At 36.0% G+C, this 13,435-nt stretch overlaps 1 protein-coding gene across 1 annotated transcript; it reads right to left on the bottom strand.

The window, feature by feature from the left end:
• Window positions 1–625: 625 nt before the first annotated feature.
• On the bottom strand, window positions 626–12,811 carry LOC135080946 (hemicentin-1-like). Its single transcript, XM_063975667.1, has 17 exons — window positions 12,530–12,811; window positions 11,831–12,060; window positions 11,130–11,261; window positions 9,226–9,312; window positions 8,920–9,048; window positions 8,449–8,614; window positions 7,549–7,727; window positions 7,055–7,124; window positions 6,115–6,275; window positions 5,867–6,035; window positions 4,893–5,141; window positions 4,743–4,815; window positions 4,311–4,519; window positions 3,720–3,900; window positions 3,228–3,322; window positions 2,721–2,874; window positions 626–848 (listed from the first exon to the last, which is right to left on the bottom strand). The coding sequence occupies exons 1-17, from the start codon at window positions 12,732–12,734 to the stop codon at window positions 719–721; spliced, it is 2,619 nt and encodes an 872-aa protein (XP_063831737.1). The 5' UTR covers window positions 12,735–12,811; the 3' UTR covers window positions 626–718.
• Window positions 12,812–13,435: the final 624 nt, after the last annotated feature.

The raw sequence follows: 13,435 nt of genomic DNA, 5'->3' as shown, positions 1-13,435 counted from the left end.
TCTAATATTTATTATTTTTGCCAAAAAGTAATAATGAAGGCAGTTGTGTGTGTAACTACTCTTATAATTATAGATAAGGGGGAATCCAAAATCCCTGACTTAAGAACTAACTTAACGGTTTGTATGAAAGACAAAACTTCATGATGTCATATAGATAAATCGGAAAACGGGAATCTCATTCAAAACCCACTGCTCTTTTAAGGCGGTTCCACTCGCGTGAACAACCCTTGAAGTGAATGAAAATTATCGAGAACTAAAGCAAGAAAGTGCTGTTATGTATTAAAATAAGCTATACGTATGTATCTTTGTAAAGATAAATAAAAAAACGAGTGCTGAATCCTACAATTTGTGTAAGAAAAGTTTTGAAATCGGACTAGAAACAAAAAAGATACAAGCTTATGGAAATAGGTGAGCGTGACGTCAAAACGCGTCCATTATAAACATTTATGGGACTCTACGTACAACACATAGAGTGGCCAGTGACGTCACAAGTTTTCTAATGTGTATATCTTAGGTAATTTTCAGCTTTTTGTTATTATAATGTTAAAAATAAACTCATGTTACGATTGTGTAACGATATTAAGGTTAAAGAGAGAGAGGTTAATTTTTATTTATTTATTTAAGACGTACAAAACAAAATATACAGTCAAAATAATATGATTTACAAATACAGTACGATGTTATTGATCTAAATCTAGTCAAAAATCCGTTAAAATATTCAGTAAACTTTCAGATACATTCTAATTCGGTCGTTGCCTACTTCGTTGTCCGCTATACATAAATACATCCCCTCGTTTGCCCTGGACAGATTACCGAGATACAGGTTATGTGGATTGGTAGTATTTCCTCTGTAACAGAAAAATAATTATGTCTTATCGATATCATTTGGATTGTAACAAATGAAAGCACAACCCATTAACGTTAAGCGGGGCTTATTCTCTGTTTATTCCCAAATGGACACGACAGATAAATATCTATCAAAATTCCCAACTGGGCACGAAAAGGTGAAAAGTACTGTCAGAAAAAAATGCGTATAACATAGTTTTTCTTATTTATTAAAGGCATACAATCCCTTTATTATCATTTCTTTATATTCTCTACTTATGAAATTATAATTATCCATCTGACTGTATTTTCGGATTTTCTCTAAGCATAAGATGGAAACGTGGCCAGTTGGTAATTTTTGTTTTACCCTGTTCCTGATAAGTCCTTGACACTTGATTTCATAGGACGTGGATAGATATCTGTGTGATATCTGGTAGATAAAATCACCGGAAATAGGCAACGTTTATTAGTTGGATAGTCTTGTATCAGATTATATTATGTGCAAGACTTTATCAGGAACCCGTGAAAAACCTAAATAATAAAAGTTATAGTGTAAAAATAGCATTCAATTGTTTTTATTAAGACGCAATAAAAACACTTACGTACTATCTACTCCACGCTCTTTAGAGACATTACGAGTAGGTACTACAGTCATCTTTGTTAAATAATTATTATCAAGAAAAATATTTCGAAGGTTATCATAACGGACACAAATACTCGCAATAACTTAAATTCCAGTTACAAAATGCGATATTATTACTGGGATATTCATATTATTCATACATTGCACATTTTGTAATTTTCACCAAATCCATTGACCTAACTTGATAACCCAAATAAATAAAGAGCAAGAACTGTTGTCGAATCTATTAAAACTTAAGTAAAGGTGATTTTTATTATTTACATTGTAACTAAGTATTTCAACTAAAATATGCCGCGAGCCGCCAGTCTGCTTGTGACCACGGCTGCAGCATAGCAGCGGAAACGTCAAGCCTAACGTGACCATTTATTTTTTGTGCCAGAGCGGGACAACTGAGGAATAGTTCTAAAAAAAAAACCTGCGGAATTATAAAATAAAACAAAACAAAGTTTTGGGAGTTTTACAAGTTTATAGAAGATTGAATAACACAAATCAAAGCACTAAACACAAAACACAAAACAGTTAAGTAGTGGGGTGACTTCTAAGTCGTATTTTTGTATTTTTCGGCGGAACAAATATGTTTTAGAATGTCGTATTTTGTTTTTAGATAACTATGGAACTGCATGATTTATTTATATTTATTTTCGTAATCAACATAGCTTTCATTACTGCTACACTTAGCTGGGTTTTATCACTCGTCCACATTTTATTCATTTGAGAAAAAACTCTTTCGACTGGTGCGTTAGGTACTTCCTGGCAGACACATAACGTACTCGATAAGTATGGAAAAGTTTGTTACATCAAGAGTCCAACACTCTTGATGTAACAAACTTTTCCATATGTGGAAATAATTGCTGGAATAATTCGAGCCAACGGTTTTCAGTAGAAACATTCTCGACATTCCAGCCAGAGATCTTCATCTGTTACAAAGTTAGAAAACTCGTCAAAGACTTTCGTATCTTGACCGCTGCTAATAAACCTTTGCGTGATCAGTAAATCCAGCACTTTTTGTACCTCTTCCCTGTGTCGCCCGCGCTGTTGTTACATTTAAAAACGATAGATGCATTCTTAAAGCTAAAGCGGGACGTTTTTGCTCTTGCGGGGGACAGCGGGACAGACAGTCTGAAAGCGGGACAGTCCCGCCCAAAGCGGGACGTATGGTTACGTTAGTCAAGCCGTGAGTACATAATGTAACTCATTCATAAATGTTGCGTTAAGACCCGTGTCTTTATATTTTACATAATCAACAACAAACCTGGATATAACTGTGGTTTTGGAATCGGGAGCTGTGAATTCCCATCGAGTTGTTGGTTCTGGGTTGCCGTACAGAACTTTGCAAGAGAGATTGATGTTGCTACCAGGAGTGACTGTCACCTCCCTTGCCTCTGGTGGTTGTATGTATGGGGCCACTACACATAATAATAAAAAAATATTATTTAATCGCCCCCGTTGTCTATTGATAAACACCAATCTAAAGACAAAGTTTTTTTTTTCAGCTCAAAAGTACCAATCCAGCAATGTAACACATTAAGTAGTCATTGGAAGGTGGGACCAGATTTCATAGAAACCCCGGCATCACCCTTTCAGCTCCATTTAGTTGGTGATAGCTTTTTCTAAGGCCGCCTAGATTGGTTGTCACCATAACAATAACAAAAGATTTAAATTGAATATGGCGTTAGATTGCTAACAGCTTCTAGAGTTCTGTTTATTCCTCAAAAAGAAAGATTGATACCAGAAAAATAAATAATGTCATATTTCTTACCTAAAACATTAACAGCGACAGTCTTCTCTGTTTTTCCAACTAAATTTTCCGCTACACAACGGTACTCGCCTGAATCTTTCCACAGCGCTGAGAAACTGCAAAATAAGATTGCAAAAATTCCCGTGTTTCATATTTCAGATTCTCAATATCAAAATTAGGCTTTCCATTTGTTATTTTTTTAATCTTGCTTTCTGTTTCTATTCACAAATTGCTACAAAATTGTATAAACTACTTAAAACAATGCTAAAATAAAGAAAATTTAGTTTCTGCCATGCTAATAAAAATGTATACAATAAAACTGACAAGTTAAGAAAACAATATTTTCTTTTATTTTCTTAACATTTTAACGATTCATCATCATCGACGTCCACTGCTGAACATAGGCCTTCCCCAATGATTTCCATATTGCCCGGTTGGTAGCCTGCATTCAGCAAATTCTGCTTCCTAGATTGTTATTCCATTCTAAAAAATTCACAAAAATCCGAAGCTTACCGATGTGTGTAATGGTCATCAAAAGTATGTCTATCATCCATAGGCACCACAACACCCCCTTGCGTGAACTCCCAATGTACCGAGGCCTCGGGTTCCGCGTCAACCTTACAAGGGAGGTCCACTGAGTCCCCTTCTTTTACCACCACTGTTCCTTCATCGCTGCTAGATATGATTGGTGCATCTGCAGATTTGGCAAACTTAATTACTGACCTCTCAATAATAGTTAAACAATTAGATATAAATAACTTGAAAAAATCGAACTGAACTGCCTAAACGAAGCAGTCGAAATTTTTAAGAAATTTTTATGTGTAATAATATGTAAACAATGATGAAAGAATGACGTCGGTAGCATAAAAACTCCCCAAGATATCAAGATGAGCGTTCACTTTGACCTGGCTGTAACAGAACGCCTCTATTGTGACAATGGAATCCTTAGGTTAAACGGGACTATTCACACCTCTCGTTGCCACCCCTGCAACTTCTGTGTAGCCAGGATCTACAGCTTGACCGCAATAAAAACCCAACCAGTGAAGGTCAAGTTTGTCCCCAATCCTTAGGTTGTCAATGAAAAGGATTTGAAAAATGTCTTACACTTAATATTAACAGAAATTTCTTTGAAAGCTTCGCCAAACATGTTGGTGGCAACACATCTGTAGGTTCCTCTGTGCTCTTTACTGACTACCGAGATCTTCAATTTTGCTCCGTCTACATACACATCACTCGGCACTCTCACAAAATCATATTCATTAGGGATTTTGTATTCCCAAGATATCTTTGGTGGAGGATTGCCTCTAATAACTCTGCAATGAGGGTATAAAATAATTTATTATTATGCACAGTTACAGTACATAGAATCATCCAATAAATATTTTTGAATTCCATAATCTTGAACTTTCGTTTGTTCTGTTTTTCCTTTCTGGTAACAGCAGACAAAGGGAAATATTGGTGACCATGTCAAAATTTTCAAGTGGTTCAACTTGGTATTTACAAGTCCTAGTAAATATTATAATATTATAACTTTACCGGCATTCTGTATCGAAAAAATCTCCAGGCTTGAGATCTACTTCATAATTATCAACATCTAGCTCTGGAGCCTCTGAAATGTAAATTGGTAGCACATAATTAGTATCATATTATCATACTTAAATGTTTCTTTGTGATCAAAATACTTACCTAGTCCCGAAACAGTGACTTCAGCTTTAAATATTTTTGACTCGATTTCGTTACTTGCCTTACACTCATACAAACCAACATCGTTTAGTGTCATGTTTTTAATAACTAAAGCATTTTCGTCTTTCACAACTTCTAAGTTATCCGAATAGTCAACGGATGTATCATTATGAGTCCATTTTATTTCTGCTTCTGGATATGCATCTACTTCACAATACAGTTTTCCTTCTGAGCCGTATTGGAACGTTTCGTCTGAAATTTGTGATTATTTTACTATTTTACCTGCGGCTTCACGCTCGTGGATTCATAAATCGTTATAAATTATAGCCAATATGATACGTTTAGAATTTATTCAGATGTGTAAAAAATATATTGTAAAATTTCATGAAAATTTCATCTATCCGCGAGCAAAGCCGCAGGCAAAAGCTGGTTTATAATAAATTTAATTAGGATAGGATAATAAAATTAGGTGACACTACAAAACTACTGACATTAGTATATTCTCTAGGGGAAGCCCCGTTTATGGTTGTGAATAAATTGCTTGCTAAATGTAATGTAATGACTAATGCATTATGTATGTATTATGTATCGATTAAGTCCAGATTGCTTACATTGTAGACATATTAAAACCGCTTAGCTATCATGCTGAAATAACGCTGATGATGATCATTACAACAATATTTTATTAACCTATGCATAACTTGTACTGAGGCTATTAGATTAATAGTGTAAATATAGAACATCCCATAGTCAGCTTTGTAGACTCAAACATTAAATTAAAATACCCACAAGGTGGACCGACGACATCATAAAGGTAACAGGAAGGCGCTGGACGCAGGCCTATGTTCTGCAGTGGACTTCCTATGGCTGAAATGATGATGATGATGACCCACAGCCTTCAATAGGTAGTTATCATATTTAACTGGAAAGATCGTGGAAAATAAAATACATTCTTTAATTACGTTACATAAACTTACTTTGAGGTGTTTGAAGCACATTAAATGTAAAGGTACGATTAGCGTATAAATCAATAAACTTTTCATCTTTTCCATCAGTATTTTTGACTTTACAATACATTGTATGGTTTTTTGTAACATTCACTGTTACATAGGATAGGTAAACAGAAGGCATTTCTAAAAGTAGTTCCTGAAAACAAAGTATAAAAAAGTTTTCACCAATTTAAATCGTGTGGTAGGTACAGAAAGAAATGTCTATTTTTTCTTACCTCTGTAGTATACTTCGATTCTTCATTATCTACCCACACAATTTCAGGTTTTGGGTACCCTACAACCTTGCAGACTATCGTTGCATTAGTACCAAAGTTTATTAGGTTATTCTCAACTTCTAATATCTCCACCACTGGTTTTGACCATACTGGACTGCGCACTGAAATATGAAGTTATGGGATTATACCATACTTTCGTTCCCACCACTACTATTTCTATGTTCTAGGATCCTAGGGTGTAAACCACCGATCCTCTAGTACAGTGTTTTTCAACCTTTTTCATGACACGACCCCCTTAGTATGAAAAAAATTTTGGCGACCACTCGACCGTTCGCTTTTTTCATGCGTTTTTTAATGTTGCAAAAATGTTTGTAGGGACCGAATACTTCAATCCATACAACATTTGCATAATTAGATTTCGGATTAATTTTTTTTTTACTGAAGTAGTTTTTACGACCTCTCGCGACCGTATAGAGGCTTGGACCCACAGGGGGTCACGACCCACAAGTTAAAAAACACTGCTCTAGTAAAACCCAACTCATAACGGTCGAGTTAACTGCGCACCTGGCTACCGTGACGTCATATCGACGCTCTGGTACTAGGGAGGTGTGCTAGGGAGTCGCATTCCAGCGAGGTGCGCAGTTAACTCTATCGGGTTGTAGTATATTTATGTTTCAGTAAATGGGTAAATGATATTTTTGAACCAAAAACGCGAACTAAATAATAACATTTCCGAGCATAATAATATACAAGAAACTTGGTATGGACATATTTCTACTACAAGGCAGAAGAAAGATTCTTATCCCCTTACTAATAATAAAACTTACACGTTCGTTGAACAGTGTTTTAAAGTGACGTTTAGTATGGAAATGTCATTTTAAAACAGTGTTCAACAACTGTGTAACATTTTATTAGAAAAATTACTTCTTTTAATACTTACCTTGTGCTTGCACTTCTATCACTTTGCTTGTGGTTGTCATTTCTTTGAATGATGCATCTGTTCCATGGATCTGTAAGGATTTAAATTTTTTAAAATATTTCTGTTAACCCTCTAACAAGTAGGTTAAAAAAAATAGGTAGGTTTTTATTCATTAACTCTTAATCTAAATTCTGCGAGTTCGTAGAGATGAAGGCCCTTCTCGATTGACGACCACGAGCCGGAAGACGTAGTGTGGGCAGGGCTGAGTGGACCGACGATCTGGTGAAGGTCGCGGGAGGTGCCTGGGTGGGCGGCGCAGGACTTATCGTTGTGGAAATCCTTGGGGGAGGCCTTTGTCCAGCAGTGGACATCATTTGGCTGAAACGAACGAATGAATCTAAATTACATAATACCTACCTAATATCTTATAGGTACCTAGGTACTACGTAGGTATACTATTCTTTGAAAGCTTACCGTAACTTTAATTAAATTAATAAGCCGTAAACTCTACTTACCAACATTTTAAATGAAGAGTTTTCTACAAACACATTAGTCAAATAATATCCCTCACGAATTTGACTCTCTTCGATGGTAAGCAGCTTTTTTTCGTTACTATCTGTCATTTGCAGTTCAATGGAAGTAATTCTGAAGTTGTAGGCCTTAGGCGCGACTATGAGAATATAGTTTTGACGCCCTGTAAAAGATTTGTAGGTCTCTCGATAGATACTCAAAGATATCAAGGGGGTTAGGGGTCAAAGATTACTATGAGGCCCGTATTCACAAACATTACTATGACTTTTCGGTTTCGAGGTGACGCACGAACCAATCACAGAGCTCTATTCAACGCTGTGAGTTCGATTCGCTGCTTCACTTAAGTATCGTTTGTGAATACGGTAGTTCGATAGTTACAGGAGGCTAAGCTAGTTGTGTGCAAACTGCAAACTATACAAACACTATGGAATACTGCGTCAGCTATGCATGCTAAACTAACTTAGCTTAGCTCTTGGTCAGCAAACCGCATTCGCTCGGGTACTATAGATCGTTTCATCCACGAAGACGCGCTCTACCATTCTTCCGCTAATGTTTGAGTGTTGTCGGTACACGCTAAATTATCCATGAGTGCACGCACACTATAATAATGACGCTCGGATTGCTCGGATTAAACTCCTCGCACCCCGCGCTTCCCTCGACCAAAAATTGGTGGGGCGCGTCTTCGTGGATGAAACGATCTATACAACCCCGTTGAGTTAACTGCGTACCATATCGACGCTCTGGTACGGACGGGGCGAATGCGATCTAGGGAAGTGGGAGGAAAAGTCGCATTCCAGCGAGGTGCGCAGAAACTCGATCGAGTTGTAGATTCGACGCCCAACAGTGTTTCTAGAAGCTAAAAGTATTTATAAAGCTGTAAATACCTGGCATAGGCCTGGTGGTAGTTTCTTGCAAGCTATTCGGGATTCTAGTGGAGAAGCCATACTGGTACGGAACTTTGCTCTTCTTGTAGAACGTCAAAGATGTAAGTCCTTGGCATCTGACACTTATCTGATATTCACCAGGTCTTAGATCTGCTAGCCGGACTACCTAAAGTTACATAAGTACAATGTACAATATACAGGGTGGACACGATAAGTGATCTCATTCGATTATTTATAAACTATACAAGACAAGATATCAAAAAACTGGTTACTGCTCCAGAAAGTGCTTCACGAGCTCTATTAAGCGATATCAATTAGTTATAATACACTGGATCTATCAGAACCTTCAATGTTTCCAGCTTCTATATTATTTAGTATGTTAAGAAATAATAGAGATCACTTAATCATTTCCACCCTGTATTGGTTTGATTAGGTTATCTTAAAAGGGTACTCAAAACGTTCGGTCCTTACCAGCGATTGTTTCGTATCAACAATCTTCTGTAAAACAGGATTTTTGTGTTCTGAATCAACTACTTGCAATGTAGGGTAGTCGCCAGAAATGGCTATCAGAAAGTCTGATGTATAAGCATCCACGTTGACCTATAAATAGATTTTGTCAAATAATAGAAGAAGAATTGAAATACTTTGGAAACGTTTTAGGAATACTTATGTGCTTTAATGCTATATTAGCTGAAGTGATAATAATTAAATACTTTGTTTAAACCTAAAGATATTATACATTACTGAAAATTTATCATCATAAGTAGAATAACATACCGTAAATTGTTTGTATCCGGTAAACGGTTCATGGTTGATGACGTCATTCCAATCGGTTCTAATCATTTCCTTCACATAATTAAATGCCTGTAATAATATAAGGATTATTTATTTATAATTCCATGCTTCCCATTTAATGAGGTTATTAATAAATTAATTATGCACATTATTTTCTTCCTTGATTGCAAGGTATTATTAGACTATAAAAACATTATGATAATAATAGTGGGCAGCGGTTTTTAGCGGCTTAAATTAGTTATGTTTAGGTCTGTGATTTCCGTCTTCTTCTTTTCGTGTCGACAACAAATCTACACAGTGTCAGCCCAAAATTCCGCTGAAATTTGAAAAATCCCGTCTTAGTGAGCACTTCCGCTCTAAAAGGAACCCCCATGAAAAAATTTAGACTCCTAGCACTTGTAGTTTCTGAGATTTCGAGATGAGTGAGTAAGTTTTAGATAAAGTTTGTACAATTCGTGTTAGTGTTATGTAAGTAATAATAAGGTAAGGAATATAGTAGGGAAAGTTCTGGAGTGGCGACCACATGGGCAGGCCTCTCTCTAGGTGGACCGACGATCTGGTGAAGGTCGCAGGAGGTGCCTGGATACGAGCGGCGCAGGACCGGTCTTTGTGGAAATCCTTGGAGGCCTTTGACCAGCAGTGGACGTCTTGCGGCTGAAACGAACGAACGAAGTAATATAAACTGGTTCATAGAAGTGCATGCAATTGAGAGGGCTTTGACCAGACTATCTGCCATTAGGTATTTTCGATTTGTCTAGTAGATTAAATGTAGATAATATTAAATGATAAACAGAGTGCAAGATCAATACTAACACGCGTTAGCAATAAGCATTACAATGTTGCACTTCCTTGAACGGATGTTTGTATAATATCACTGAATAGGTACTTTATGTAATAAGAAGATAAATAATGCATAGCGCGTGCATAGGTAGGTAGTTCAACGTTTTCAAAAACTACAAACGAGCTTATACCTACTTACACTAGTGGCCGCCCGCGACTTCGTACGCGTGGATCCCGTTTTACCCCCTTAGGGGTGGAGTTTCGTAAAATCCTTTCTTAGCGGATGCCTACGTCATAACATCTACCTGCATGCCAAATGGCAATGCCAGATTTTGTATGGAAGGTGGCGTCTTTTTTTTTTCGCGCGGCCATCGACCAAACTTTGTTTTTTGATTACAAAATAGTGTAATAAACCAAACTTACTATGACATGTATACCTCTAAACTCAGTCTGAACTGAGTTACGAGCATTAGAAGTTTGATGATTTTCATACTAGATTTGCTTTTTGCGCGCAAGTTTTGTAAGAAATTGCAACAAAATATTGCGCTATTTTTTTATTGCGCTGATTCTGCTGCATACTGATGTCTGGGGCCTTTAATGGATGGTATTGTTTGTTTACACATACAATGTCACTATTTTGTTGCAATTTCTTACAAAACTTGCGCGCAAAAAGCAAATCTAGTATGAAAATCATCAAACTTATAATGCTCGTAACTCAGTTCAGACTGAGTTTAGAGGTATACAATTTCCGGCATTGTCTTTTCAGCCCGATCCGTCCAGTGGTTTGGGCTGTGCGTTGATAGATCACTATGTCAGTCAGTCAGTCAGTCACCTTTGAGTTATGTATATTTAGATAAGCCTAAGTTCGTAAGTAGAATACTCTTCTACATAGGTACTCTAATATTATAAAGAGGATTATGATTGTTTGTTGAAAAATTCTCCGTTATTTCTGATGAACATAGGCGGTACGAAGTTCACCGGGCCAGCTAATATTATTCTATTTGAGAAAATATGAGAGTAAAAGTAAACTTAATTGAATTTGTAGGAAATGGACATACCTAGGTACCTAGTTAACCGTTGCTTATTGTATTTTTTTAAGTACATACCTTTCTCAAGTTAACGGAGTCAAACTTGAAGACGGCTCCAGAACAAGACCTGGCGATATCATAGTACACGTCCGCGTAACCCTGAGTCCTGGGTTCGGACCCTGAACAGCTGCCGCTCAGAAATATCACTACCTGGCATAAATAGGTGTTACCAATAAAGATGATAGTTATTATTACATAAGCCATTAACGCCCGTATTCACAAACATTACTATGAGGTCTCACAGTGCGCGTAGACAGACGCACAGGGTGACACACGAACCAATCACAGAGCTCTATTCAACGCTGTGCGTTCGATTTGCAGCTTCACTTAAACAAGCATTAGTTTGTGAATAGGTAGGTACGGGCGTAAGTTTCGGAGTTACTTAAGTGCGATTCAAATACTTACCCAACTGAATAGGTTACCGACTAACATCAAAATTGAAAAAAAAAGAGAAATTCAAGCAATAAACGGTTACAAGTAAAAAGCAAGCAAGTTTTAATTAAGAAGAGAAGCTTTTTGTTAATTATGGTAATATGGGTAACTCGAGTAGGTACCTAATGTGTGCAAGGCAAATCGCATGTACCTACCTATTATCGAATCCAGTAGTTACTAGAAGATCCTATTTAGTATGAAACATGCTATTATGAAGCACAAAATAATTCATTATTATTTTTATCATAAGTATAATTAAAAGATTTCATTAATGTCTAATTAATTACCTGGCTCTGGGTGGTTTTGCATAAATTCTGTATATCTTTCAAACGTGTGATATCCTTGGCGAATGCGTCCGTGAACACGTAAACGAAGGAGTTCGGCCGACTAATTTCTAAAGCTTTGTGTATGCCCGCCAACGAGTCCTCTGGACATTGATTTCCTCCTCTGGCTGAGATGCTATGAAAAATGTCTACCATATCATCAGGATTTGTTGAAGTTAATGGCGGACCAATATCTGAAAAAACAAGTTTTGAATAGTTACCTTGGACTCAAGTTTTAACAATAATTACGAGTATTAGCAAAGTTTGCTGGGCTATCTTGCTGTTCCCGCCTAAATTTTTTTTCCGCAAGGAAATTAAAAAATTAACTTTAGGTTTGACCTACCAGTATTTGGCCAACTTAAGCTTACTTACTTAGAGCAGTTGTTTATTTTATGGAGAAGGTACTCAAAAACGAAACTTTCTATTTTCTGCGTTATTAACCCTTAAATACCTAAGTCTTAAATTTAATACTGATTAATTTTAGTCGCTCCTTATAATTCATGAAATAAAATATTTAAGAACTTAAATCTCCTAATAATTAGTTATATTAAAACAAAAAAAAAATTAGGAATGACTAAACAGATTTTGATGTTCACTGTCAGATAGCTTATAGTAAATTAGAAAATAATTCATTAATTTTAATAATTATCATTGAAATCTTACCCGGATCATTAAATGGCACGATGATAAAGTCGTTAAAATCTGGCATATTTTTCATTACATCAACAACTGAAGCTATATTTATCTTGATGATGTCTATTTCAACCTGCATAGAGTCAGTTGTATCGAGAACAATTGTGAAACTTTTTCCCGACACAAATTTTAGCGCAAAAAGCGCAAAATATATTACAAAACACTTCGAAATCATTTTGAATAGTATCTATAAATGTTAATTTTGTACGAATGCCAAGCTTGAATAAGTACTACTAGCGGCTACTTTTATTAGAACTGATTATTACAATGTAACCGTTAAATTAAGTGTCAGTCATCTTTAACAAAACTGATTATCTGTGGCAGTTTTACTCGTTAATTTGGTCCATCCTAATCCTAGTTTAAGTGACAGGCAAAAAAGGCAAACTAAACAACCTACATAATTAATTACATTCTAGTCTCATTTATAAGGAATTATACTATTTTTAATTGGTTTTTGCAACTTCCCTTTAAATGCAACTCTGTAGTGAAACCAAGTATATGTTTTGATAACCTTTGACTTAATAAATAATTGATTACTAGTTATTTATGGTTGATACTTATAATAACTTACGATGAGTCCCCAACATAATAATTAACTAAGTAGGTACCTACTTAGATTACCAAGGGTACATAGTAAAAGTTTTTTCTTTATCCTTCAAACTGGGATTGAATAAGTCAGCATGCAATGCAGTAATGAGTTCGAATTCTCGGGGACAAAATTAATTACACATAACTGCCATCCTACAAACGCGGCATAATTATTTAACCCTTTAACGCACACCCTAACTTTTTTTGAATTCGCTATATTTCTAAGTGGATATAAAATATATTCTACAGGGTGGAAACGATAAGTGATCTCATTCGATTATTTCAAAA

Source organism: Ostrinia nubilalis, chromosome 19 (genome assembly GCF_963855985.1).
Source record: "Ostrinia nubilalis chromosome 19, ilOstNubi1.1, whole genome shotgun sequence".
Taxonomy (NCBI): Eukaryota; Metazoa; Arthropoda; class Insecta; order Lepidoptera; family Crambidae; genus Ostrinia; species Ostrinia nubilalis.
The sequence above is the reverse complement of the archived record's forward strand: the minus strand, read 5'-3'. Positions and strand labels throughout refer to the sequence as shown.